This window comes from Ahaetulla prasina, chromosome 4, assembly GCF_028640845.1.
Source record: "Ahaetulla prasina isolate Xishuangbanna chromosome 4, ASM2864084v1, whole genome shotgun sequence".
Taxonomy (NCBI): domain Eukaryota; kingdom Metazoa; phylum Chordata; class Lepidosauria; order Squamata; family Colubridae; genus Ahaetulla; species Ahaetulla prasina.
In genome coordinates, this window is record NC_080542.1 from 124731615 (window position 1) to 124759540 (window position 27926).

Here is a 27926-nt window from a genome sequence, read left to right on the forward strand (position 1 = left end):
TAAAATTAATCAGTAAAATATATGAATACCTATTGCGATATAAAATGGAAGATGAAGAAACAATGATCAAATGGGCAAAAAACTTCAGCTACAATTTAGAATTGGAGAAATGGGAAATAATCTGGAAAACAAATATAAAAATGACAATGTCAGCGGCATTGAAGGAAAACCAGTTGCAAATGTTTTATAGCTGGCACCTTCCACCTGCAAGGCTTGCTAAGATGTACCTGAATAGTTCCACACTATGTTGGAAGTGTAAAAAGATATATGGAACATATTACCATACGTGGTGGACATGCCCAACAGCGAAAAAATTCTGGGTTAAAATTAAAAAGTGATTGGAAGAAATAACTAATCAACATATAGACTAGAGACCAAAGACCTTCCTGTTGGGAATACTCAACACGAAATATAGTAAAGAAATAGGATACCTAATTCTACACATAATAACAGCAGCCAGAATACCTTACGCACAAGTGGAGAATATACCAACGGAGGAGGAGATGACAAACAAAATCTTGGAAGGTGTTGAGATGGACAAACTAACAAAGGAGTTAAAAGAAAAAGAGTCAGAATATTACATAGTATGGAACATATTGTATAATTGACTAGAATAGAATAGAATAGAATAGAATAGAATAGAATAGAATAGAATAGAATTTTATTGGCCAAGTGTGATTGGACACACAAGGAATTTGTCTTGGTGCATATGCTCTCATTGTACATAAAAGAAAAGATACGTTCATCAAGGTACAACATTTACAACACAATTGATGGTCAATATATCAATATAAATCATAAGGATTGCCAGCAACAAGTCATACAGTCATAAGTGGAAAGAGATTGGTGATGAGAACTATGAGACGATTAATAGTAGTGCAGATTCAGTAAATAGTCTGACAGTGTTGATGGAATTATTTGTTTAGCAGAGTGATGGCCTTCGGGAAAAAACTGTTCTTGTGTCTAGTTGTTCTGGTGTGCAGTGCTCTAAAGCGTCGTTTTGAGGGTAGGAGTTGAAACAGTTTATGTCCAGGATGCGAGGATGCGACTAGAGACTAGAAGTACTTATTTGTTTGGACAGACTGTTACATAACTTGAAGCCCAATGTAAAGTTATATATGAAATCTTTTATTTAACCTACAGCTTTTTAAAAAATGAAAACAGACTAATGGTAGATTTTCTTCCAGTGGAAATAATTTAAAGGGATTTCATTATAAGGGTTTCCTTTTAATTTCTGCAGTATAAAAATTATCAGTTTTCCCGTTAATATTTGTATTTTAGATCTTATGCATATAAAAAGTAACTTATTTTAACTGGATATGTAATTCAGTACTTAGATTGAAATCCTATGCAGACTCCATAATGAGGAAGTGGTGGTTAAGAACATTCACTTTTGCATGCAATTGCATATACTTCGACTAATCTTCACAGATAATCATTTTATGGTAATAGGTAATCAGAAGCATAATGGGTAGGCGAGCACATCCTATTACTAGACTTGCCTTACGTTGCATCCACACACAATGTATAAGAGGCAAATATGTTTAAGTTGTAGAGTTCAGCATTAAGGTTGTTCCACAGGTCTTAAGGGTAATGATTTCTAGCATCTATTTGCATATTTATTCAACCAGTGATAATTGTGGCCAGAAAGAATCACCAAGATCTTTCTATAAATGTTTTCTTGACTATTGTACACAATTTGGCTGTGTACATTACATTTGTTGTTTTCTTTAGTAACAAGGAATATAGTTACTACTAATTAACTTGGATGCTTCTTTTTGTTCCTTTTGAAATTCCGCAAGACTTTTAGACAGTCTCTACATAATGGAAAAAATGTTGATGCACTGATTGCTTCTGAAAAAGAAATCTGGCATAAAGAGAAATTAAGTCTTCAACAGTCCCTCAAGCAGGCGGAAACCGAACTGGCCAAACTGAAAGCAGAATTAAGAAATGAGGCTTTCTTGAGAGAACTGGGATCAGATTCTGAAAATGCAGCTTTAAAGGTGAAAAACTTTATCTTAACTATTTATTGGATGATTTTTTTTCTGTCATTAGACATTGCACTGAATTGCTTTTTATGGCAATCTGAAATAAAATGATCCAAACCTGAAATGTGGCACCCTTATTTGTCTCAATTTAGCTGCAACACATTCCATATCTTTTTCTTTTGACTAAGGAAGGGTGACAACCCCACAACCAAATATAGGTGCCAGTATTTCCTATAGAATCTCACAAATTGGGTAGCAAAATGCTTGAGCTTTGGTGCCATCTGTTTTTAATCAGTTGGGATTTTGAAGATTTTAAAACCAGGAAGCATTCTTATTTCATTCCTTCTGAAATCTTGTATAAAATGGTATGAAAGTTCTTTATCTTGTTCCTTTTTGTGATATGGCTGCATCAGTAAAAGATGTTGTTTAGCCCACTAGCAACAGAGATACCTGGATTAAATCCCTCACCCAAATATATGCCTGGATTAAATTGAAGGAAAAATCAGCTTCCCATATCTAGCTGATTTTCAGAAGGAAGCATTTGCCCACTTACGATTGGAAATCTCATGCATCCATGCTGTAAAGCCAACAACTAAAGCCAACAGCTCAGAAGACTAGTAATCTAATAACATAATAACATAAATTATCATCAGTCTCAGTTTGATTTATTAGATGATAAAGTGTGCTGAATATCATAAAATAACAACTTCTTAATTAGTCTTTATTCATAGGATTGAAAGTTTCTATTCGTCTAGAAACTGAAAAGTATGATTACATGTAGCACTTCACAATGTAATGAATGTGTAATATCTCACTGTATTTAATTTCTACTCTAGCGAGTTTATGGAAGATACTTGAGAGCAGAGAGCTTTCGGAAGGCTCTCATCTATCAAAAGAAATATTTGCTGCTCTTACTGGGTGGCTTTCAGGAGTGTGAAGAAGCCACTTTAACTCTTATTGCAAGAATGGGTGGGCAGCCTTCGTACACTCAACTGGAGGTCATTACACACCATTCAAAAAGTTTTACCCGATTTCGCTCAGCTGCTAGAGTGCTAATTGCAATTTCAAGGTAAGACATAAAAGATTCAATTCTTTCTTCATTAAGAAATATATCAAGCTGGTTATAAATGTAAAGTGGTAAAATGGTGAAAACAAGGTACTTACTTAAACGCTAAGTCTTCTATCTAGGAAACTATTCTCCAAAGTACATAGAGAATATTTAGAAAGCAAATAAGGGGATAGTAAATTAAGAAATTGGTTATATCTAGCAAGAATGTCTCATATATGGATATGAAATGTATTACTTATTTATTTTTCATATCAGTTGTCCTTAAATATTACAACATATTTTCCTTTATTATAAATGCAGAATGAAGTTCCTAGTTCGAAGGTGGAAACGAGTTACTGGTTATCATTTAATTGGCGTCAACAGAGATAGTTATAGTCAGAACACAGGTAAATATTTCAACGGCACTGCAAAAAGTGACATTGCTGTTTTTCACACTTATGACCGTTGCAGCATCCCCAGGGTCACATGATCCAAGTTTCAGATGCTTGGCAACTGACTCACATTTATGATGGTTGCAGTGTCCCAGGTCATGTTGTCACCTTTTGCAACCTTCCATCAAGCAAAGTCAATGGGAAAATAAGATTCACTTAACCACTGTGACTAAGTTAACAACTGCAGTGATTCATTTAACAACTGTGCCAAGCAAGGTCTCAAAATGAGGCAAAATTTGCTTAACAACTGTCTCACTTAGTAACAGAAATTTTGGACTCCATTGTGATCCTAAGTCAAAGACCAAATATAAGAACGTGGTAGCTGTTGTAAGATTCAGTTTCAGATGTCCTCTGAATAAGAAGAGTGAAATATCACTAAATATTCCTTGTTTCATATGGTATTACCCATGATTAATAAAATCTTATATTCTCATTGTTGTATCTATGCTAAAAGCTTTCTCATAAAAAAAATGAGAATTTGTCAGAATATTTACAGACTCTTAACAAAAAATGTCTCCATCTGCCAAATATTAAAGCTGCTTGAGTTCTAAAATAAGGTTATTTTTGTTCTTTGTGTAGGTAACGAGTTACGGTCTGATTCATTTTCTGGTAGTCTGGAACTCTGTGGAGAACATAGAGCTGCTTCTTATAGATCCAGATCGGAACTGGAATCTCTCAGATCTCCTTTTTCTTATCAGCAGAGGTAAATGTTGATCTGTGCTCATTGCCTGCATTTCTAATACTAGGTTGCTAGAGCATATACACTCTTTCTCAGTATAAAATGCTGTTAACAATTTTATTAGCTCTCCAGATGCTCATTTTTGGTGACTTTGGAAACTGAATGCTAGAAATATTTTGATGTGAATCTTTGCAACTCGGGATAGTATTGAATGGTAGTTTTTATTGGTTTGCAAAGTAATTTTTGCAACTTGAACCTGGAAAGTATATACTTTTTCCCAAGTATATTATGAAACTGCTGTGTTCCATTATGTATCATATACATCTCAGGCCTGTGCTGAATTGGACCAGATATTCTACTGTTCCACTAATTGATTTACAGTAGAATCCTTGTAGCTTCTGAAGATTGGGGAATTCTTCATAGAAATATATCTCAACAAAAGGAGCTGTAATCAAAAATAAATCTGCACAAGTTTTTGTATTGTGTATGTAGGAAAACACTTTCATAAGATGCATTAGTTATCTGGAGTTTTTTTAAATATTGGAAACTTGGAAATAATACTGTCTTGACAAAATATATTTAGTGAATAGTACTGAACTATCGGAATGCTATTTTATAAACTATGTTATTGTATCTTAGGGATGTAGTGGCTCAGTGGTTAAAGACGCCGAGTATGTCAACTGGAACGCTGACAGCCCGGTTCAAGACCTGAGCTCCACACAATGGGATAAGCTCCCATTATTTGCCTTAGCTCCTGCCCACTTAGGAGTTTGACAGCATGCAAATGCAAGTAGATTAATAGATACCAAATTCAGTGGAAAGATAACAGCATTCTATGTGCCTTTGGCGTATAGCCATCCTGGCAAGATGACCACCAAAATTGTCTTTGGACAACACTGGGTTCCCTCCACCAAGAAACAGAGATGAGCACCACTCCCTAGAGTCGGACACAACTGACAGGGCAACCTTTACCTTATTAGTGTATTTATCAGTTGAAAACCTCTGGCTAGTCAACAAGAATTTCAAATAGTACATATATTAAGTGCAATTGAAATAATTGTAAACTATATTTTCAATGTAACCTGTCTCCATTTCCTCTGTTGAATCTTCAATTGCAATGCTTTTTTAAAGATGCATATCAATGATGCCAAGTAAGGATTTGTTCAAAGTTAATAGACAGGAAAAACACCTGGTAAGTTTAAATTGATAGATTGTGTTTCTTCAGGGCTTTACAGTATACAGTGTATTAACTTTCCTAATATCTAGGAAATTTGGTTATTTTCAGTATTTATAAACTGCCAGTTATTTTGCAACAGTCTGTTTCATTAACATTTTTTATGTTTCTCTATCTTCTTTTCTATACTGATCCATACTGATTTCAGCCCAGTTTCCCTTGCATGTTATCAGCTTCAGAATTACGATCCTGATAGAGCTTTATCAGATTATATTAATCGTCTGGAGTCCCTACAGAGACGACTTGGCAATGTACAGCCAGGTAGATATCACTGTTCTTTTAGTTGCCATTTCCTCATCTGATACTCAGACTAAGTTCTATTTTATGTAGTCCTCAAATTAACAGTTCATTTAGTAACTATTCAAAGTTACAACAGCACTGACATGACAGTTTTTAACATTTACAGCCATTGCAGTATCCCCATGGTTACGTGATAAAAATTTGGATGCTTGGCAACTGGCTCATATTTATGACACTTGCAGCATCCAGCATCCTGTGAGCACCTTTTGAGATCTTTTGGCAAGCAAAGTCAATGTACAAGGCAGATTCACTTAACAACAGTTACTAATTTAACAACTGCAGCAATTCACTTAACAACTATGGCAAGAAAGGTCATAAAATAGGGGAAACTTCACTTAACAACTGTCTTACTTAGCAAAAGAAATGTTGGGCTAATTTTTGGTCATAAGTTGAGCACTACCTGTATTGCTGCTTTCAGTAATTACTATGTTGATTGTACAAGGTCTTTAAGATTCTGAATATTTGTATTTCTGCCCCACAGCATCCGCTTCACAAACTCAGCTGCATTCTGCTCTCCGAAGATAATCTTTGAAATATTTTTGCCAATAGTAACATCAAATGAAATGCCTTCTGCAAATTATCCTGCTGCTGTGCTTTTGTACAATGTCGTGGGACCAACATGAATACAGTTCAACAATTGTATGCAGTTCACCTTGCTGGCACCACACAAAGATTAGAAGTTATGTATATAGGCATTTTTTGTGGTTGTTTGAGCCTGATTATTAAATCTCATGTATATTTGTGGAATGCTAATTTAAACACTTAAATTATTAAAGTGTGTATTTATCAAATGGGTGAGAGAGTGAAACCTTTCAAGTATTGAGATTATTGAATGCATAGGAGCACAACTTTTCCCCCCAATAAGGTCTAAGTGAAGGACTTTTCACAGTTTTATTCTATTTGCTACTGGCATCACAGAGAGAAATATCACTTCTAGAGACCTATTTTTGTACAGTTAGAACTTTTGGATTTTCTGGTTATTTTGTCAAAGTGCTGAAATAAAGATGATTTCGTCATTTTAATACATGTCTAAAACTATTTTAAAATGGGTTTTTGTGTTCTGATTTTAAATAATGAAAATAATGTTTTAAAAGCTTGAATATAATTATTTGTATTGACATCTACATTTATCAGTCCTTCACAACAAAAACTCAACTTCAGAGTAGGTTTCTTGGGATTGTAAATACAGTAGACCCAAGCTAACAGAAGCTTGTTGCCACAAAGATTATAGCATTTAAATGGATAAAGAATTCTGTTGTGTCTTTGTATGAATATTAGAATATATTCTATATATAAAATTCCATTTCTATCTATTCTAATAATACAGAATATATATTCCATTAGAATATTAAAAGGGGAATGAATCGGATTGAAATATTAAATATCCACCTGTTTACAATACATGATTATATATGACAAGTGTTATACAGTACCGGTCAGTTTTCATTCTCTTTAATTAAAAACATTACTGAAGGTCAAATAGTTAAATGACATTTCTCCACTATACATTCTCTATCCCTAGTTACATAACAATGATTAAACATTTCAAGTTTCTCCAGAACTACTAATACCTCACTAACCACTTTAACAAATTAGTACCTCTAATCATCCCCAATAATTGAATATTCCTAGTTTCTGCAAAAGATCTACTAAATACATCACCACTTTAACAAATTATTTTTAAATCCTGCAGATTTTATTGCTATTTTCTTCTTAGAGAGTTATCATATTGCAATAGCAAATATTTCATATGGTGTTTGGAAGAGATCCTGCTTTATGTTAACTTATTAGGCATCAGACGTGACAGTCATTAAGATGAAGGGAACAAGATTTGATTTTCCCCAATGATTTTAAACTGCTTTTAAAAAACTATTCAAATTTTATTTTAGAAGAAATAATGACACTTCTGGTAAGCATGTTAATAGCAGTTTTCCAGGAAGGAGTCTTGTTAATCATACAGAAATTCACTATGCCAATATCTACAAAGTTATAGCAACCTGAAATAGATTTTGTATTTCTAAAAATTCATTGATAGCATTATAGGTTTTTTCCCCCATTTTAAATTATGGCATCTTATGTGTTTTCATCCATATTATTTTTGAGCTTTACAAATTTTGTTTAGTAAGAATTTTCACTTAACAAGAAAAATCAGCTCAAACACATTCAAGTTACTAAAACATAAAAAAGAACAGCAAACTGTAACACAAAATTTCAATTTTTCTTTACAAATTACAGGCAACTATCAACTTCTTTAGCTGTGCTAGAAAAGCTTCTCTACAATGTATGTGTCTCATTTGGTGATCTCCTTTTATATATAATTAATGGGTTAGTAGGTGTGTGGATCATAGTTGTATAATTTATGGCAGGAAAGTATCCATTCACTAAATCAAATTCATATAAACGCAGAAGTGTTGACCAAATTGTCTTAATCTGAATATATGCAAAGTTCTCTCCAATACAGCGATGACGACCTAAAAAGAAAAAAACACATTTGAGTTTTTGTTTTTAAAAATGCTTTCCATTTTATTTAGTCTACTTTAAAAACAACATTCTAATTATTTATACATAAAATACAAACAGAAAATTATTCACACCCTCTTTCATCCACTCCCATGAATGATCTTTGAAGGAGCAGTGTACCAAAAAGAAGATGGTGCTCCTGCCTCACAATGATTCTAAAGAAGTATATGACATTCATGGGTAGAAAGACAGGTACATCTTCCATACAGGTAGCCCTTGACTTATGAACACAATTGGGCCCAAAAATTTCTGTTGCTAATATTTGTTAAGTGAGTTTTGACCCTTTTTATCACCTTTCTTGTAACAGTTGTTCAGTGCAAAAGATGATCACGATAGCAATAGCACTTAAGACTTATATACCGCTTCACAGTGCTCTACAACCATTTCTAAGCGGTTTACAGAGTCAGTATATTGCCCCCAACAATCTGGGTCCTCAATTTATCACCTCGGGAGGATGGAAGGCTGAGTCAACCTTGAGTTGGTGAGATCCAAATTGGCAAACTGCTGGCAGCCGGTGATCAGCAGAAGTAGCCTGCAGTACTGCATTCTAACCACTGTGGCTCAGTGGGATACTGCATCATGAATATGCCAAGCATCTGAATTATGATCACATGACCATAGGGATGCCACAATGGTCAAAAGTGTGAAAAACGACCATGTCTTTTTCAGTGCTGTTGTAACTTCGAACGGTCACTAAATGAACTTGTTAAGTCAAGAACTACTTTTCTATGCATTCTGATGTTATAATAAGGATAAAAAAACAACTTCCTCATTCTAGGGAATGAATATTAATTTTTTGTAATTTAAATATTTTTGGGACGTGGCTCAATGACTAAGACGCTGAGTTTGTCGACTGAAAGGTCAACAGTTCAGTGGTTCAAATCCCTAGTGCCACGTAATGGGGTGAGTTGGAGAAGGCTATCCTGGGAAGGGTGAATGATGTTAAATGGGGATGCAATATGAGATAGGAAAAGAGGAGCTATTTTCTGGGATTAAAGTAAAGGTTTCCCTCGCACATACGTGCTAGTCGTTCCCAACTCTAGGGGGCAGTGCTCATCTCCGTTTCAAAGCCGGAGAGCCAGTGCTGTCCAAAGACGTCTCCGTGGTAATGTGACCGGCATGACTCAATGCCAAAGATGCATGGAACGCTCTTACCTTTCCCCCATTTTTCTACTTGCATCTTTTACGTGCTTTCAAACTGCTAGGTTGGCAGAAGCTAGGACAAGTAACAGGAACTCACCCCATTACGTGGCACTAGAGATTTGAACCACTGAACTGTTGACCTTTCAGTCGACAAACTCAGCGTCTTAATCATTGAGCCACGTCCCAAAAATATTTAAATTACAAAAAATTAATATTCATTCTCTAGAATGAGGAAGTTGTTTTTTTATCCTTATTATAACATCAGAATGCATAGAAAAGTAGTTCTTGACTTAACAAGTTCATTTAGTGACTGTTTGAAGTTACAACAGCACTGAAAAAGACATGGTCGTTTTTCACACTTTTGACCATTGTGGCTCCCTATGGTCATGTGATCATAATTCAGATGCTTGGTATATTCATGATGCAGTATCCCATTGTTATTGGAGAGAATATGCAGAAATCAATTTTATAAATAGGACAATTTATGCTCTAGGCATCTCATTCAATTTAATCTTAATTTTTTTCTCACCATGAACTTTTTGAGAGTAGCTTTAGGCCAATGAGAGTGAATAAATATGTGTCTTTGTTAGGTGTGTGCAACGAAACATAGGCCTTTTGGGAATGAGGGAAATCTCCGGAATTGGCTCTGGTTGTTAAGAGTTGCATACCCAGGTGAGACTAGGCGGACTGAAATTGCGCCTCTCCTTCATACTTCCATACAGACAATCATTGGAAGTATTTACATCACTGATTTCAACAGGACAACTTCTTTAATAGGACTGCTTGAATTTGCAAATAACTTTAAATACTTGAAACATTAGCACTAACTATACTTCAGGCATGGTGCCTTTTTTCCCTAACAATGAATGTTCTGCCCAACAGCTCCAGTTGATTAGTTCAAATCATGGTTGCTTTGCTGTTTTTTGGGGGGTGGGAGAGAATACTACTACCTAATTCTAGACAGATCCAAGGATACACTGCAAACAACCATTCATTGCAATAAAATTAGAAATTGGAAATATAGGGATGTAGTAAGTAAACATACCAGCACCAAATGGCACAAATGCAAACTTTTCTGCAGCTGCAGGATTATCTTGAAGATAGCGGTCTGGTTTGAACTTTAAATTTTCCACCCAACAGTCTTTAAGTGTGTGATTAATAGTAGGAGATACACAAATCTGATGACCAGGTAGAATTGTATAACCAGCAATAGTCTAAAGACAAAAGAATATAAAAGTTTATTGATGCCTAAATTACTAAGAAGATACTGCTAAATTACAAGAAGATACTACACAGAAGCTAGTGGATGGAGCTGCTGGCTGTGAGGGGGGAGTGAGGGTGAGTACAGAGAAAAAGAGTGAAACTTCCTTCATTTTCACTTCACAGAAGCTAGTGGGTGGAGCTGCTGGCTGTGAGGGGAGAGTGAGGGTGAGTACAGGGAAAAAGCAGAGTGAAACTCTTCATTTTCACTTCACAGAAGCTAGTGGGTAGAGCTGCTGGCTGTGAGGGGGTGAGGAAGCTAGTGGGTAGAGCTGCTGGCTGTGAGGGGGGGTGAGGAAGCTAGTGGGTGAAGCTGCTGGCTGTGAGAGGGGAGTGAGGGTGAGTACAGAGACAAAGCAGAGAAACTCCATTTTCACTTCACAGAAGCTAGTGGGTGGAGCTGCTGGCTGTGAGGGGGGAATGAGGAAGCTAGTGGGTGGAGCTGCTGGCTGTGCGGAGGGGAGTCTGAGAGGGAGTACAGAGGAAAAAGGTTAGACAGCACCACCACCAGATGGATTCGTAACTGGCTGACTAACCGCACTCAATGTGTAGTCCTCAATGGAACTACAATGGAACTACATCCAACATGGAGGGAAGTATGCAGTGGAGTACCCCAAGGCTCTGTTTTAGGCCCAGTACTCTTCAACATCTTCATCAATGACTTGGACGAGGGGATAGATGGGGAACTCATCAATTTGCAGATGACACCAAGCTGGCAGGAATAGCCAACACTCCAGAAGATAGGCTCAAGTTACAGAATGATCTTGACAGACTTGAACATTGGGCGCTATCTAACAAAATGAAATTCAACAGTGAAAAAAGTAAGGTTCTACATTTAGGCAAAAAAAACAAACACCAAAATGCACAGGTACCGTATATGTGGTACCTTGCTCAATAGTAGTAACTGTAAAAGGGATCTTGAAGTCCTAGTAGACAACCATTTAGATATGAGCCAGCAGTGTGCAGCACCTGCCAAAAAAGCCAACACAGTTCGGGCTGCATAAACAGGGATAGAATCAAGGTCACGTGAAGTGTTAATACCACTTTATAATGCCTTGGTAAGGCCACACTTGGAATATTGCATTCAGTTTTGGTTGCGACAATGTAAAAAAGATGCTGAGACTCTAGAAAGAGTGAAGAGAAGAGCAACAAAGATGATTAGGGGACTGGAGGCTAAAACATGAAGAACGGCTGCAGGAACTGGGTATGTCTAGTTTAATGAAAAGAAGGACTAGGGGAGACATGATAGTGTTCCAATATCTCAGGGGTTGCCATAAAGAAGAGGGAGTCAAACTATTCTCCAAAGCACCTGAGGGTAGAACAAGAAGCAATGGGTGGAAACTGATCAAGGAGAGAAGCAACATAGAACTAAGGAGAAATTTCCTGACAGAACAATTAATAAGTGGAACAACTTGCCTGCAGAAGTTGTGAATGCTCCAACATTGGAAATTTTTAAGAAAATGTTGGATAACCATTTGAAATGGTGTAGGGTTTCCTGCCTGGGCAAGGGGTTGGACTAGAAGACCTCCAAGGTCCCTTCCAACTCTGTTATTATAAAATGCTTTTATGAAATATATTAGGAGCAGGGGTGGGTTCTAAATTTTTTTACTACCAATTTCTGTGGACATGGCTTATTTTGTGGGCATGACTTGATGGTCATATGACACTGGGCGTGGCTTGGTGGTCATGTGACTGGGTGAGAGTGGCTTGGCAGTCATGTGACTGGGTGGGTGTGGCCAATAACAATAAATAATAAAAATAATATACAAAATATACAAAACAATAAGAGGTACCAAAAACCAAGTTTCACACTTTACACCCACACAACACAACTGATTCACACACAATGTAAAAATAGCTGCACTTCACCCAAAATGGCAGGAACTTCACACAGCCACAAAAAGCTCAAAAACCAACTTTCACACGTCACACACACACAACACAACAGAATACAACTGAGTCACACACATACACACAAAATGCCACATACAGCTTTGTGAGATTTTGTGTGTGTGTGTAGTTAGAGTGAAACACTACAGAAACACACCAAATCTCAGAAAGCTGCAAAAATATTTTTTTATTTTATTTATATTTATATCAGGGGTCTCCAACCTTTGTAACTTTAAGGGTTGTAGACTTCAACTCCCAGAGTTCCTCAGCCAAGAAAGCTGGCTGGGAGTTTAAGTCCACAAGCCTTAAAGTTACTAAGGTTGGAGATCCCTGTTTTAGATAAAAGCAGCTAAATTTAAAACTTCCTTAACTTTTAATTACTGTCTAAAAACTCAACATCTTAAAAAAAAACCAATTAACTATTTTTAATAGTTTACTTACCCAATTGAGGCAGACAGATTGAGTTGCTCACCGAGGAGATGAAATGCAGGCAGGCAGATTCAGTTGCTAGCTGATGCAACTGATTGCAGAAGCCATGGTTTTATGAACCCGAAAGGAGCAGTAATTAGGTAAGTGAGGAGGGGGAATTGGGTGGGCATGGGTGGGGACTGTTGTAAGAGGTTGTAAAGAAATGATTTTAAAAGCCTGTGATGATCAGGAAATTCATCTGGGATCTCCAGAGGAAAAAAAGATTTTAAAAGGCTCCTTGGATGATCCCAGCTGAAGTTGCCTGATGCAGCCCAGAACCTCTTAAAAGGATTTTTTCGGCTGAAGAGCTTGTAGAAAACATGTTTTTTAAAGGTTCTGGTAATCAGGCAACTCAGCTGGGATCGCCAGAGAAGCCTTTTAAAACCTTTTGTTTTTACAACCTCTTTGGCCAAGGGAACCGGTTTGGGGGCGTGGCCAGTTGGGCATCATTACTGGTTTTGCAAACTTGGCCAGATTTTTGCCAATGGTTCTTAAGAACCGGTCCAAACTGGTAGCAACCCATCACTGATTAGGAGTTGGGATTCAGACATAACTATCAATAGACACATAGAGATAAAGTACATTTATACAAAAAATACCAAAGAGAATAAAAAAGCTAAGAAACAAATAAACAAAAAACCAAAAAAAAAAAAAAACAGAACACATCCTCTCCAGTAACCAACATTCAGATAAGCAGGGATTAAGACCAGATAAACTATCAAACAGAAAAACAACAGCCTAATCAAGGAACTATCAAAGTGCCCACCAACTACTTTATAAAAACCCCATACTTTTGCATTGACAACATTAACTAGTTGGGTATTGCAACTTCTGCAAGCAAGTGGTTTTTTTTAATATTACCTTAGGGGTTTATTCTTACTTACACTGATATGTAATCAATACATACTATAAATTCAAATGTCTTACTTGGGGAGTTTTAGCCATTCTCATCATGGTCATTATAGGTGGTCTAAGTCTTAATGTTTCTTTCAAGCAACGATCCAATAAATTCAAATCCTTGAGCTAAAAAAAAAATTATTTACAATTTCTTATATTCAGAATGTTTTTTAAATGCATATAATTATAAGCTATAATTTCATGTCTGTTGCAAATTGCAAATCTTCAATGAACCAAATAGCTTTGATACAAGAATGAAGTTAATACCTACTTATGACTTAAAATTGCATTCAGAAGCAAAGAAACAGAAATGAGTTTTTAGTATTGATAGTAATATACAAAACTAGATACACATACTTTGTACATAATATTCACTGCAAAATATAGACACAAGAAAAGGAAAGAGGGGGGAGGGAGGGAGGAGAAAGAAGAAAGAAAGGAAGAAAGGAAGAAGGAAGGAAGGAAGGAAGGAAGGAAGGAAGGAAGGAAGGAAGGAAGGAAGGAAGGAAGGAAGGAAGGAAGGAAGGAAAAGGAAGAAAGGAAGGAGAGAGAGAGAGAGAGAGAGAGAGAGAGAGAGAGAGAAAGCAAGCAAGCAAGCAAGCAAGCAAGCAAGCAAGCAAGCATTGGACACCCACTTTCAGACTAAGAGTATAAATGATCACCTGCAGACCAAAAGTACTTTTAGGAACTGTCATACAGGAATTTTTTTGTTTAATACATTTTTCTCTTAATATCCATATGCGAAAAACCTAGCAGGTTTAGAATAGTATATTATCTCAGCAATGCAAATTTTCTTGATTCCACACACACGTTTAAAAGTTATATTGGCAAACTGAAAAGGAGTAACAGGCCTACAAACCTGATCATAGGTCAATGATGGTAAATCTTCTCCACATACATTTTTTTGTTCCTCATAACACTGCTCCTGTATTGATTTCTCCCTAGCCAAAAAGAAGCCAAGCCAAGTGCTAGTGGTTGAAGATGTATGCTGGCCTGCTAAGAGCAATCCAATAAGCATCCCAGCAATTTCATCATCTGTTAGTGATCGTCCGTCTCTGAATTTCAAAACATAGATAACACACCAAAATGAGAAGGACAATCCCCAATTTTTTGTCAATCCTCTAGATATTCAAATATTCAAAATATTTTATTCAAAATATTCAAATATTCAAAATATTTTACAACACAGAATTTTAGCATAGGTATCAGTATTATTAAAAATATTTAAGACTTGCCATTTCTATACTGAATTCAATTTAAAGAGCTTACAAATTTAAAATATTGGAGATTATAGGACTAATCAGAGTAATAAGACACAAATCTTTTTTCTAAATGTCTTAACAAGTCTTTCTAGACGTTGATTTATTTAAATATCGTTTTAAAATAAAATTTCTTAATGCTGCTATGTTTACACAGAAAATCTTTTCAAAAATTTTCAGCTCGGATCAGTTTGCCTTTTATAAAAGTTTGGCTCCTGGCAACAAGTAGCTTCTGAATTTATCAGATAAATACCCTATGGCATGGATGGACAATGTGTGGTTCTCTAGATGTTAAATTCAACTTCCATCAGACTTAGACAATTTGCTAGCAATGAGAGATAACAAAAGTGTAGCTTTAAAATCTGGATTATTATATATTGTCTGTACTTGATGGGACAGGTGGTCACAATTTAATATATGTGGAAAAGAGGTGAAATCTACTTACGTTCCTTTCCGGCTCAGGAGTGTACACGCCACTTGCGCGTGCTCTCTTCACTCACATGTGCGATACAGGCATGCACAGACCTTCTGCATATGCGCAAAATGTTCTGCGCATGTGCAAAATCTTCTGCGCAGAAAGTAAAAAATACTACTTCCTTGTTAAAACCAGGAAGGAATGAAATCCGGGTGGGTGAAAGGAGCTTCGCTCCTCCATCGCTACCGGATCGCCGAACTGCCGGCTGTGATTGCTACCGGATCGCGTGATCCAGTCCAATCCAGTAGCAATTTACCCCTGATGTAGAGCCCAGAGACTAAATCTGATTTAACCATGGTTCCTTGAATAAAGCACCCTATATTAAGCTAAGTCCCCGCAAAAAAACTTCTTATGGTATCTGTGAACCCCTACCACATAATAATTTTCTCACTGAAAATAACAGGTATTGGAGATTTTTAATTTTTCTGTTTTCAATTCAACGCTACTTTCTTCTCCTACACAACAAACTACATTTCAAAGTTGTTCTTGTGTTTTATATTTTTGAATCTTATCCTGATTTCTGATCCATTATACAAATTTTCACACGGGTCTTTTTTTATTCCTATTAGGATTATGGTAATCCTTATCCAGGTGTTATAACTATTTCACATACTTGTAAGTAACATCCAATAGTGTTTGCAGCATGTCATCCTCTCTCATAGAACACTGTCTTCGTTTCTGAATTACTTCATAGAAAATAGATTTTAGTTTACGATGGGCTCTATCTCTGCATCTGAAATTAAAAACAAGGTGCAAAAATGAAAGATTTGGATATTACAGATATTTTTGAACATTTAATTGCCCCTAAATTCTTTTTTTAGCGCTGGACAAAAGGTATGTCAAATTTTTAAAAGGGCTATTGTAGTGCATTAGCAAAACTTGGCGATTACTTACTGAAGGCAATCCATTGTCCAGTCTGCAATTCCCAAGTTGGTTCAGAATTGTTTTTCTTTTGCATTTGAAGAACTGACCCAGTACACTTCATTTGAAGTTTAAAGTTATAGCCTGAACTCTGTAACTTACAATAAACATAAAGGTAAAGGTTCCCCTCGCACATATGTGCTAGTCATTCCCGAATCTAGGGGGCGGTGCTCATCTCCTTTTCAAAGCAAAAGAACCAGCACTGTCTGAAGGTATCTCCATGGTCACATGGCCGGCATGACTAAATGCCAAAGACGCAATGAACGCTGTTACCTTCCCACCAAAGGTGGTCCCTATTTTTCTACTTGCATTTTTTAAGTGCTTTTGAACTGCTAGGTTGGCAGAAGCTGGGACAAGTAACAAGAGCTCACCCTATTATGCGGCACTACGGATTCAAACTGCTGAACTGCCAACCATTCGATCGACAAGCTCAGCATCTTAGCCACTGAGCCAAATAAAATCAATGAGTTTTTTGAGAATCAGTTTGGTGTTGTGGTTAAGGTGTTGGCCTAGAAATCAGGAAACTGAGTTCTAGTCCTTTCTTAGGCTGGACCAGCCTAAGAAAGCTTTCTTAAGCTGGACCAGCCTAAGAAAGCTTTCTTAAGCTGGACCAGCCTAAGAAAGCTTTCTTAAGCTGGACCAGCCACTCTAACCCCAACCTACATCATAGGATAGTTATTGTGAAGAAAATAGGAAGATGAAGGAGTGTTAAGTATGTTTGAACCCTTGAAGTATATATGGGGGAGAAAAGGGATTTTAAAAAAAAACATTTATCAAATTGATTTTTCTGAAGGTTTCTATACATTTTAGCTCTCTTGGCCAATTGCATCTAATGTTTGGACTAGATTATCTCCAAGATCCTTTTCAAGCCTTATATTATATGATTCCAGCCTACAGATGGTACAACTGGTATAATCACAATACTATTCAGTTTCAGACATTGGTTAAGAGGCCACTTTTGAGTATACTAACCACAATCTACAACGGAAAATAATTATATCTAATAGAAAGGCTCATAACTCTCTACTATTAGCTTTCAATCCTGAATGAGAGTTTTGAAGACTTTTTCATTTATAAGTTTACTGAATTAACTGAGAATTTTAGATTCCAAAATACTCTCCGAAGATAGGATTGGCTTATTCACAAATATATGCAATAATATTTTTTTTGCCATGAAAGAAGTGCCATCTGCACATAAGCAAATTGTGAAAATTAAAACATTTGAAAATTTCAAGGGTTAGCTTATCCACATATTTGAAAAACAAGCTTCTAGAAGTTGACGGGGCAAAACTGACAGCAACTTGCAATTCAACTAGGAAAGATTAGATTCTGTGGTGAAATTCAATGAATAGTGCTGGGCATAAAGAGAGATAAAATTAACATGTTAATGATTTTAAAAATAGTAATATGTGTTAGCCTTAAAAGGCATTCTCATCTCAAACCAGTAATGAGGATTACCAGCTCTATTTTTATCGCAGCATTAATAGACTTATTGCAAGTCTGAAAATACTCCTCCCATTCCTCACTTTTACTTTCCCAATTTCTAGGGAGGGTCTCCCCTTCTGAGACTTTTTTCTCATCTCTCCCTCTTGGAACTCAAATTTCATTTATCAGAGCGTTGAGTAAGCTACAGTTGTTCATCCTGTCTTCAAGGTCATTCCCACATACCATTCATTATATTTGATTAATACTATTCTTGGGCAATCAAAGTGTTAAAATACCTGAAGCTGGGCAAAGGCAACCACCCTGGTAAGAGCCATGCTGCGTGAGTAAATCCCCCATCCAAATCAGCATAGAGCTGTGCTACTTCCTCATTGAGAATGCTTCTTATTTCCTTCCCATGTAAACAGTGGCTTGCTGTCAAAATGATTAGTTCAGAAAGCGCTTCAAATAAATCTGTGAAATTCAACAAAGAATTTTTTTTTAAAAAAAACAAGGTTACTATTTCCAGTCCATTTTTAAAATTACAAAAGTTAATAAGATGAACACAACAAGATCAATATAAATTTTTATAACGGTTTCTTGGTCGATACTTTGAGATAGAAAAGTGAAAGATTTCCTGGAGCAGGGCAGAAGTGGGAGAGAGAAGGGATAAGCTGACTTTCCTTTTTCATCCCGCATTGTCAAAAGAATATCTCCCCCCTCCCACCCAAAAAAGCATATCACCACTAAAGCTTGCACTTTAGTTCTGGTAAGATCAGTAAGGTAAGTTATGTACACGGAAACCTAAAACATCACAGGAAAAATAATAATAATAATAATAATAATAATAATAATAATAATAATAATAATAATAATAATAATAATAATAATAATAATAATTTAATTTGTATACCACCCTTCTCCCGAAGGACTCAGGGCGGTTCACAGCCAAAATAAAATACAGCAACAACACATACAATACTAAAAACAGACATTAAAAAACTTATTAAATTTGGCCCAATTTTAAAATACAATCAAACCCTATAAAATTAATAAAAATTTAAAACCCATAAAATCAGCTAAAAGATTTAAAATTCAAGCCAGTCCTGCAAGACGGAATAGATAAGTCTTAAGTTCGCGGCGAAAGGTCCGAAGGTCAGGTAGTTGTCGAAGTCCAGGGGAAAGTTCGTTCCACAGGGTAGGGCCCCCCACATAGAATGCCCTTCCCCTGGGAGCCGCTAGTCAACATTGCTTGGCTGACGGCACCCTGAGGAGTCCCTCTCTGTGAGAACGCACAGGTCGCTGGGAGGTACAAGATGGCAGTAGACGGTCCCGTAAGTATCCCGGTCCTAAGCCATGGAGCGCTTTAAAGGTGGTAACCAATACCTTGAAGCGCACCCGGAAGACAACAGGCAGCCAGTGCAGTCTGCGCAGGATGGGTGTTACATGGGAGCTCCGAACCGCTCCCTCTATCACCTGCGCAGCTGCATTCTGGACTAACTGGAGCCTCCGGGTGCTCTTCAAGGGGAGCCCCATGTAGAGAGCATTGCAGTAATCCAAGCGAGAGGTAACAAGAGCATGAGTGACCGTGCATAGGGCATCCCGGTCCAGGAAGGCGCGCAACTGGCGAATCAGGCGAACCTGATAAAAAGCTCTCCTGGAGACAGTCGTCAGGTGATCTTCAAATGACAACCAGCCATCCAGGAGAACGCCCAAGTTGCGCACCCTTTCCATCGGGGCCAATGACTCGCCCCCAACAGTCAGCCGCGGCTGCAGCTGACTGTACTGGGGTGCCGGCATCCACAGCCACTCCGTCTTGGAGGGATTAAGCTTGAGCCTGTTCCTCCCCATCCAGACCCGTATGGCTTCTAGACACTGGGACAGTACTTTGATAGCTTCGTTGGGGTGGTCTGGGGTGGAAAAGTACAGCTGCGTATCATCAGCGTACAGTTGGTACCTCACTCCAAAACCACTGATGATCTCACCCAGCGGCTTCATATAGATGTTGAACAGGAAAGGCGAGAGAATCGACCCCTGCGGCACCCCACACATGAGGCGCCTCGGGGTCGATCTCTGCCCCCCTGCCAACACCGTCTGCGACCGGTCAGAGAGATAGGAGGAGAACCACCGATAAACGGTGCCTCCCACTCCCAAACTCCCCAACCGATGCAGCAGGATACCATGGTCGATGGTATTGAAAGCCGCTGAGAGGTCTAATAGGACCAGGGCAGAGGAGTAACCCTTGTCCCTGGCCCTCCAGAGATCATCAACCAACGCGACCAAAGCCGTCTCCGTACTGTATCCGGGTGGAAAGCCGGACTGGAACGGGTCTAGATAAACAGTTTCATCCAGGTACTGGGGTAATTGACGTGCCACCGCACTCTCTACAACCTTCGCCGTAAAGCGAAGGTTGGAGACCGGACGATAATTTCCTAAAACAGCTGGGTCCAGGGAAGGCTTCTTGAGGAGGGGTCTCACCACCGCCTCTTTCAAGGCAGCAGGAAAAGCTCCCTCCCGCAAAGAAGCATTTGTAATCCCCCGGAGCCAGCCTTGTGTCACCTCCTGCGTGGCCAGCACCAACCAGGAGGGGCACGGGTCCAGTAAACATGTGGTGGCATTCAACCTCCCCAGCAACCTGTCCATGTCCTCGGGAGTCACAGGGTCAAAACTATCCCAAACAGTCTCAACAAGACGAGTCTCGAACCTCTCGCCTGGATCTTCCCAATTTTGATCCAATCCATCCCGAAGCGGAACGATTTTATTGTATACATAACCGTTAAACTCTCGGCACGCCCTTGTAATGGGTCCTCCTGCAACTCCTGTTGAAGGAGAGAGCGGTCACCCGAAACAGGGCGGCCAGGCAGTTATCTGCTGACGCAATGAGGGAGGAAACGTAAGAACGCTTCGCTTCCCTCAATGCCACTAGGTAGGTCCTACTATATGACCTAACTAGTGTCCGGTCAGCTTCCGAACAGCTGGATCTCCAGGCACTCTCTAGGCATCTTGTCCGGCGTTTCATCTCCCTCAGCTCCTCAGAGAACCGAGGAGCTGATTGAGACCTACCCCGGGTCAGAGGCCGCAAAGGCACAACACGGTCCAAAGCCCCAGCCGTGGCCTGTTCCCAGGCCGCGACTAGTTCTTCAGCCGTGCCATGGGCCAGATTCTCAGGAAACGGCCCAAGCTCCGTCAGGAACCTCTCCGGGTCCTTCAGGCGCCTGGGACGGAACCAACGCATTTGTTCCGTCTCCCTGCGGTGGTGAGTAGCGGTCCGAAAGTCCAGATGAAGCCAAAGTCTAGCCAAAGTCTGCATTCTGTCTAATAAAGAATGCCAAGGACTAACCCAAATCTAGCCTACTTCCACTCTTAATCACATAACAGTACAGAAGCAGCAGCATTCAGGGCTAGCCCTTGCATAAGCCATGAACAGCCATCAGAAAGCAGATTAATACATTTGTTTATTTAGTTGTATTTTCAAATTTATACACAAGTTCCATCTGATATTCACAGAACTGCCAGCTATGATCTCAACTGAATTTCATCAAGTTTCTGCAAGAACCATTTCTCACCAGTAATGTAGCAAGAAAACAACTACCAGAATTTCCTGGGGTTTTGAATTGACGTTATTATTACAATTTTCATTGAGCTGTTTTTTTGGCTTGGCATACATTTTCTACATACTATATCTGTCTTCCTTGGTTTGATCCAATGGTGGGTTCTAATCGGTGTTACCACCGGTTCGCTTCGTGAACGCACTTTGCACGCACGCACGCTAAACTTTAGCACAAGCAACCCACCACTGGTTTGATCAGATTAAATCTTATAGTCCAAATATAAATCTCTTCAAATGGTATACTTACTTCTTTTTCCTTTCTCTCCCCAACTTTTAAAGTATTCTATAGTTTCTTTCTCAATTATTGGTATATGATTTTTAAATTGACTTATGTTCAAACCAGTTTTTAGCATCTTCTTCTGTTCCAAAAATACCTTAAAAATAAAAAAAATATTAATTTCAAAGCAAAACACTTGGCTTATACTAGCCTTCTTCAAACTGTGTGTTCTGGAGGGCTAGAATCTAAATTCACAAAAGATACATACATACATAGACACACACACATACATATATACACACATACATATATATATGTACATAAACATACACATATATACATGCATATATATACATGCATATGTGTGTGTGTGTGTGTGTGTGTGTGTGTGTGTGTATACATATATACTGATGTTTGTATGTAGGTCTTTGGTTATTCGGGTATTCTCCCACGTAAAATTGGAAGTGTCTTGGCGACGTTTAGACGAAGTCTCATTCGTCATCTTCAGACTGGTGTTTACTGCTTCGTGCTTCTAGGAGCAAATTGCTCCTAGGATTGCTTCTAGAAGCACGAAGCAGTAAATATACACACACATACATACACATACATACACCACACACAAATACACTTACTTTACTTATTATAAGGGTACATTACCAGAATCTTGCAAGTTTGAAGATACAAAATTCCTTCCACTATTTTTCAACCACCTGAACATTTAGGTGGGTCCTTCCTAAGCTTCTTTCTCTGTTAAGCTGCTGTGGGCTCTGCAATCCCTTGTTTGATTGAATCCTAAATTGCATCTCTTCTACTCATCCCCCAAAGTCATCCAAACATCCCATTACTTCAGCTGACGGTATAAGCTGTGCCCTTGAACAGGCAGTCAGATGAAGAAAGCTGTATTTTCATCACAAATCCAGCCTTGTTATTGATTTTTTCCAAATTGAACTCTTTGTCAACAGTAAACTTTTATAATTAGAGATCTTTAAGAGAAATGTTTTTTATAATTAAACCTAATCTGTTATGTCAGTTTTTATATTCTATTTGTATGATTCAGTACTGAAATCTAATTAAACTAATGATTCATGTAACAATATACATACTGCGTTGGGTACATCATAAGCTACTCCCTTGCCAAAAACAGGAGTAGTTAGCCGTGAATAAACTTCTTCTGCATTCAACTCTTCGTTTTTACTATTGAACAAGAGCGCAGCTGCATCACTGCCCAGGAGATAGGTGAAGGTCTTTCCCACCATAGTGAAGCTAAATACAGGCCCATACTGCAAGGGACAAACCAAGCAGTTAGAAAATAAGAAAAACAAAGAAAAATAGAAGAGTACAGCAATGGCATTTTTAGCATAATTACATGTGACAATATAAATACATAAAACTCACATGACAAAAGAACACATGATCAAATAATGATGCTCAACACTGCCTCCTCAATTAATTAATCATGTTTTGCGTAAGTAACTGGAAGACTTCCCCAACTTGACAAGTAACCAAACTACATATTGAAATGCTCCTTACTCTAATTAAAATGCCTGCCTGTAGACTATTTGGGACCTACTTCATTCTTTTTCATTCTGACAATAAAATACTAATTTCACATGTTCTTGTTTTGTTTAAATTATAGTTTAGATCAGTGTTTTTCAAACTCAGCAACTTTAAGCTATGTAAACTTCAACTTCCTTGCTGGCTGGGAAATTCTGAGTGTTCCCACATCTTGCCAAGTTTGAAAAATGGTCAGGGTAAATCCAAGAACAACATAGAACAATTCAGTCAGAGTTCAGTTCTTTATTTACTTACACCCAATAGACAGATTCTTGCTAGACCAAATCCTTACTTCTTGTTTCCCCTCTCTTTCTATAATATTCTATGTCAGTGATGGCTAACCATTTTGCCATCGCGTGCCAAAAGTGGGGGGAGCGCGGGGGGGTGTCACACACGAGCTTGCCCACACCCATATTTCAATGCCCACCATGCCCTGATCCCCGTGCATACACAAACAGCCCCTCCCATGCGCCCTATTTTGGGCTTAACAGGCCTACTTGAAGCCTCCGGAGGCCAGAAACAGCCCAATTCCAGACTTCTGGTAGACCTGGTAGGCCCATTTTTCACCCTCCCAGGCTTCAGAAGCTTCCCTGGAGCCTGGGAAAGGTGAAAACAGCCTACCCCAACCCCCGGAGGCCCTCTGGAGGCTGGAAATGCCCACCCAGAACCTCCGCGTGAGCCCTATTACTTACCTGACATCAGTGGTGGGATTCAAATCATTTAACAACTGGTTCTCTGCCCTAATGATTTTTTCCAACAACCAGTTCACCAAACTGCTCAGAAAATTAACAACCAGTTCTCCCGAAGTGGTGTGAACTGACTGAATCCCACCACTGCCTGGCATCCAAAATGGGCCACATGAAAACTCCTGGGAGGGGAGAGGTGGCGTGGGCGGGGCCAGCCAAAAATCAGCTAGCTGGTGTGCGCATGCGCGCTGGAGTTGAGCTAGGGCAACGGCTCACATGCCCACAGATATGGATCCACATGCCACCTGTGGCACGCGTGCCATAGGTTCGTCATCACGATCCTATGTCCTTACTGCTTTCTATAACACAGTTTCTCCTCCATGGGCACCATATCTCACAAAAACACTGATTTAGATCCTGTAGTAGAGAGAAACCTTCTTCAGGCTTAGCTGCAGAAAGCAGCTAAGACAGCCTTCAAGTGCAGTGCTTCCTTAAGCTTGCCTGGAACCTGGAACCCCATACTGAGTACCTAAGATTTTCCAAACCAGGTGACTTTGGCACATGTTTCAGGCTATCCTGCAGCATGTACTAGAGACAGCAAGCCTATAGACTGGGCAATCATTACCCGCAGTGCATGCCAACTGAAGACAACCTGAAACAGTCACAAAAGAAGAATGGTATATGCTGGTCATCACAAAGGCTCCTCACAGTATTGCAAAGGAAGCAACATCTCTCTGCAGGCAGAGGTTTTGTGGACTCCAACGTTTTCCTAGACTGGATAGGTTCACAATACAGGGTGAAGTTTCCCATCCTGGACTTCCCCCTACAATGAGGACCACTGGCTTGTATAGCAGGCAGTCCTCAGTCCGGAAGTATTTTGGCCTAACACTGGAAGAGAATCCTAGGAGTAGTTTCCTTCTGTAACATTGGCTTCAAAGCCACCTGATCTTAGCATTGAGGCAAATTGCTACCATATCACTTCAGCAAAGCAAATCATATGTTACCTCAATATTGAGTCCGTATTGTTTTAGCACTTTGCTTTGACCTGCCCTAAGAGTAAGTTTTTGTTAGATTTCACATGCACCCCTAAATGAAATATTGGAACTGCTAACATTTGGAGAAAGAGAAGACATGGGAAAAAGATTATGTACAATAATCAGCTTTTATGCTCCATGAGTAACATCAATATTCTTACATTTGTTGGATATGCAATTACATTTGTCAAACTAAACTATTGTCCTTATTTAGTTATAGACTCATTAATTCCTCCAGTTATCCAAAACAAATATTGCTGTTAAATATTTGGATTAACTGTATTATTACAGAACTATCACATTAGCAATGCAAAAGAATTAGACTCACCTTTTCATAGGCATCTTCTAAAAATTGGATAGGATTTTTTCCAAAGGCAATTGCATGTCCCAGAAAAGGGATATTTGATGGAATGTAAGGTGGATACTTCTACAGATGGAAAATAAGAAAGAAACAAACCCTATTTTATATCTGTACAGAGAGCAATACATATCTAACCAAACTGGTTTTAAACAGCAAATTTAAAATCTTTATTGAATCACCTGCTTCCCTGTCTTTATTAGAAGTGAGTAAACAAATGCTGAATATTACTTCTAAGATAACATTTTTAACAAACAAACCTCTGATTGGAGGAGGTCTTAATCATACAAAAAAATTGCATGGAATTGATCCCAGAAAATCAGAAGACTATAACTGAAAGAGAAATGAAAATAATGCTAGTTGAACAGATCAAGAATGATGCTTAAAATGAGTAAGTTCATTTTAAGAATATAACAAGTAAGCATGTAGCGTTAGGGCACATAACTTTTGGCTAAGAACCTAAAACTTGTGCTACTGGTCCTGCCCCCTTCACAATTAGTTTATTGGTTGATAAGCAGTGATTTCACAGTAGATCACCATTACACAGAGGCTCAAAAATGCTCACTTCTGATGCTCCATTATGGGAAAGGAGGACAAGCGCTTTTTATTATGGATTGGGTATCAAAATACTCTTTAAGATCTGCAGTTGCTATGCAACCTACTATCTTTGAAACTTAAAAAATGATAGAAACTGAAGTTGTACATTGGGTAGAACGGCTCATCACCTTTGCCAGTGCTCACTGGCCACAATGGCAGAGGATTCTGGAAGTCACAATCCCAATATACATCTGAAGGGCTTCAAATGGGAGCCAGATGATGTGTCATGGCCAGACCCACAATGACATAAGCAGTCCCTCCATGATTTTGCCTTTCATCGAAGGGGAATATTGAGGACCTCTACATAAAGGCTTCTACAAAGAAAGGCCCAAGGGATAGTTGCTCTTTTTATTTTGGAAACAAAAGGGAATTCTCATTATCAACCCGTGAAGGGCAGAGAGACTGTGTGTGTACATGTGTGTCGCACCTGCAACTGCACCTGGTGCCTTTCGACACCCCGAGTCACATCAAAGTAAATGCCCCGAAGGGTTCATATAGGGAATGAGATTCACACACAGATACACATACACACACGCACAGAGCACACCAGCTCCGCCGTACCTTTAAAGAAAAAGGATGCAGGATCAACTTACTTACCTGGCCGCTGGCAGACTGCTGCTGCTGGCGAGTGCCGAGCTGGAACAAGTAGCCCAAGCTCAGGGCAAAAGCAGAAGCGGCCAAAAGCAGGGAGAGAAGGCTGTCGGCCGCGACCCTTTCCAGCAGAGAGCCACCCGCTTGGAACCAGCTCGGCTCCATCGCGCTTTCAGCCCTGGATAACGCGAAACGCGGCTCTCTCACCAGGCGGGATCCAAAAACACTCGGGCGGAGCCCGCAGCGGCTGGGCAGATCTCTGCCCATCTGACGAAGAGCGCACGGCAGCCAATCGGCGAGCGCGTGAAGACGGGGTGACCACGGGAGGACTAGGACGGATTGGAGCAGCGCGAGCCCGGGCGATTGTGAGATGGAAAATGCCGGAGATATCTGGAAATGACTTTTTTTCCCCCCGTGGTATTTGTAGACGCTACGGGCAACGGTGAAGCTAGCTCCGGACCGGCTGAGGATTGGGAGGAGATGGCATGGTGATATGGGAGGCGTGGATGTTAACTTCTCTTCTTACTTTTCTCTCTCTGCCTATTCGTTTCTTTAGGAGAGATCCGAAGCTCTTTGAACGGCTTGTGTCTGCGATCCAGGATCTTTCTTCCTAACTTTTCTTCCGAAGCTGCATTAGCTGGATTAACTTCAAAACATTTAGCTAATAGATGTCTTGTTTCATCAGAACTTTAAGGGTTAATGTTTTACTTGGTGTATCCTTGCATTTTTGTATTTAGCTGTCGAAAGTATTCAGCAGAGTATTCAGTAATATTGGAATATGCAAATAATAAACTATCATATCACACAGATTTCTGTGCAGATAATATTCAACAGCTCCTTTTTCTTGGAAGTAGATCTGTTCAGATTGCAATTTCCTTAATTTCCTGGCCAACATTAATTTTCTTCATAACCAAAGTACCATTGTTGTTGTTAATTGCAAAGTCGTGTCCCATGGACAATGTTCCTCCAGGTCTTCCTGTCCTCTACCATCCCCCAGAGTCCATTTAAACTCACTCTGACTGCTTCAGTGACTCGAACCAGCCACCTCATTCTCTGTCGTCCCCTTCTTCTTTTGCCCTCAATCTTTCCCAGCATTAGGCTCTTCTCCAGTGAGTCCTTCCTTCTCATTAGGTGGCCAAAATATTTCAGTTTCATCTTCAGGATCTGGCCTTCTAAAGAGCAGTTAGGGTTGATCTCCTCTAGGACTGACCGGTTTGATCACCTTGCAGTCCAAGGGACTCGCAGGAGTCTTCTCCAGCACCAGAGTTCAAAGGCCTCAGCCTTTCTTATGGTCCAACTTTCACAGCCATACATTGCAACTGG

At 39.0% G+C, this 27926-nt stretch overlaps 2 protein-coding genes across 17 annotated transcripts in view; one reads left to right on the forward strand and one right to left on the reverse strand.

Annotated features, from left to right (window-relative positions):
- Window positions 1-6454, forward strand: part of AKAP9 (A-kinase anchoring protein 9) — a 115975-nt gene extending 109521 nt beyond the window's left edge. For all 15 annotated transcript variants that reach the window (XM_058179576.1, XM_058179587.1, XM_058179580.1 and 12 more), the window contains 6 exons: window positions 1803-2003; window positions 2825-3057; window positions 3358-3443; window positions 4068-4191; window positions 5550-5662; window positions 6183-6454. In XM_058179576.1, coding sequence (XP_058035559.1) covers window positions 1803-2003; window positions 2825-3057; window positions 3358-3443; window positions 4068-4191; window positions 5550-5662; window positions 6183-6226 — 801 coding nt within the window. In that variant the 3' untranslated portion in view covers window positions 6227-6454. The remainder of the gene's footprint in view (window positions 1-1802; window positions 2004-2824; window positions 3058-3357; window positions 3444-4067; window positions 4192-5549; window positions 5663-6182) is intronic.
- Window positions 6455-6865: 411 nt separating this feature from the next.
- Window positions 6866-26876, reverse strand: LOC131196608 (lanosterol 14-alpha demethylase). 2 transcript variants are annotated; one of them, XM_058179593.1, is made up of 11 exons: window positions 26610-26805; window positions 25676-25748; window positions 25386-25484; window positions 22887-23063; window positions 21814-21940; window positions 18256-18430; window positions 16227-16346; window positions 14739-14934; window positions 13910-14005; window positions 10410-10578; window positions 6866-8172 (listed from the first exon to the last, which is right to left on the reverse strand). In XM_058179593.1, exons 4-11 carry the CDS (start codon window positions 23037-23039, stop codon window positions 7976-7978), a joined length of 1233 nt encoding a protein of 410 aa, XP_058035576.1. In that variant the 5' UTR covers window positions 23040-23063; window positions 25386-25484; window positions 25676-25748; window positions 26610-26805; the 3' UTR covers window positions 6866-7975. The 2 variants fall into 2 exon arrangements, with proteins under 2 accessions (XP_058035576.1, XP_058035575.1); XM_058179592.1 differs by lacking the exon at window positions 25676-25748 and having other exon boundaries at window positions 26610-26876.
- Window positions 26877-27926: the final 1050 nt, after the last annotated feature.

Coding starts and splice junctions, on each gene's coding strand:
- LOC131196608 (XM_058179592.1), bottom strand. CDS start 26,870: ATGGGCAGAGATCTGCCCAGCCGCTGCGGGCTCCGCCCGAGTGTTTTT. Junction 23,064..25,385: donor TAGAAGATGCCTATGAAAAG/GTGAGTCTAATT, acceptor TGTCCCTTGCAG/TATGGGCCTGTATTTAGCTT. Junction 14,935..16,226: donor CTATTGGATGTTACTTACAA/GTATGTGAAATA, acceptor TTTGAAATTCAG/AGACGGACGATCACTAACAG.